General features: G+C 59.8%; 1 protein-coding gene across 1 annotated transcript in view; it reads left to right on the top strand.

Annotated features, from left to right (window-relative positions):
- The window catches only part of HDGF (hepatoma-derived growth factor), a gene marked incomplete at its 3' end in the record, with an annotated part of 846 nt that extends 220 nt beyond the window's left edge, over positions 1–626 (top strand). Inside the window, exons 2-4 of the mRNA XM_009695267.1 lie at positions 1–136; positions 252–434; positions 513–626. The exon at positions 1–136 is cut by the window's left edge and continues 3 nt beyond it. Coding sequence (XP_009693569.1) covers positions 1–136; positions 252–434; positions 513–626 — 433 coding nt within the window. The remainder of the gene's footprint in view (positions 137–251; positions 435–512) is intronic.
- Positions 627–630: the final 4 nt, after the last annotated feature.

Here is a 630-nt window from a genome sequence, read left to right as displayed (position 1 = left end):
ATTCCTGGGGCCCAAAGACCTCTTCCCGTATGAAGAATGCAAGGAGAAGTTTGGAAAACCCAACAAACGGAAAGGGTTCAGCGAAGGTTTGTGGGAGATCGAGAACAACCCCACTGTCAAAGCCTCCGGCTACCAGGTGGGTCACAAACCGGGGGAAGTCCCAGGACCTCGCATCCCCCTTTGGCCACCTCCTTTTCCCTCTGTTCTCCCTTCCCGGATCCCCCTCTGTGAGTCCCCTGTGTGCCCTCCAGCCCACCCAGAAGAAGACCTGCCCCGAGGACGCTAAGCCGGAGCGGGAACCAGAAGGCGACGGGGAGAAGAAGGGCAACGCGGAGGGCAGCAGCGATGAGGAGGGGAAGCTGGTGATTGACGAGCAGTCCAAGGAGAAGAACGAGAAAGCTGGGATCAAGAGGAAAGCAGAAGATGCTTTGGAGGTAAGGGGACATCGGGGATGGGGACGCAGGTGAAAGGGGGGGTCCGGGGCTGGGCTGAGCCAAGTTCCCCCCACCCAGGACTCCCCCAAACGCAGCAAGGAGGTGGAGGGGCAGGAAGGGGAGAAGAAGGTAGACAACGAAGAGGTCCCCAAGGAGGAGCCAAAACCCAACCCGGCCGAAGGGGAGAAGGAGAAGA

Source organism: Cariama cristata, unplaced genomic scaffold, assembly GCF_000690535.1.
Source record: "Cariama cristata isolate BGI_N322 unplaced genomic scaffold, ASM69053v1 scaffold25292, whole genome shotgun sequence".
Taxonomy (NCBI): Eukaryota; Metazoa; Chordata; class Aves; order Cariamiformes; family Cariamidae; genus Cariama; species Cariama cristata.
Note: the sequence above shows the minus strand (reverse complement) of the source record. Positions and strands in the feature narration are given on the sequence as shown.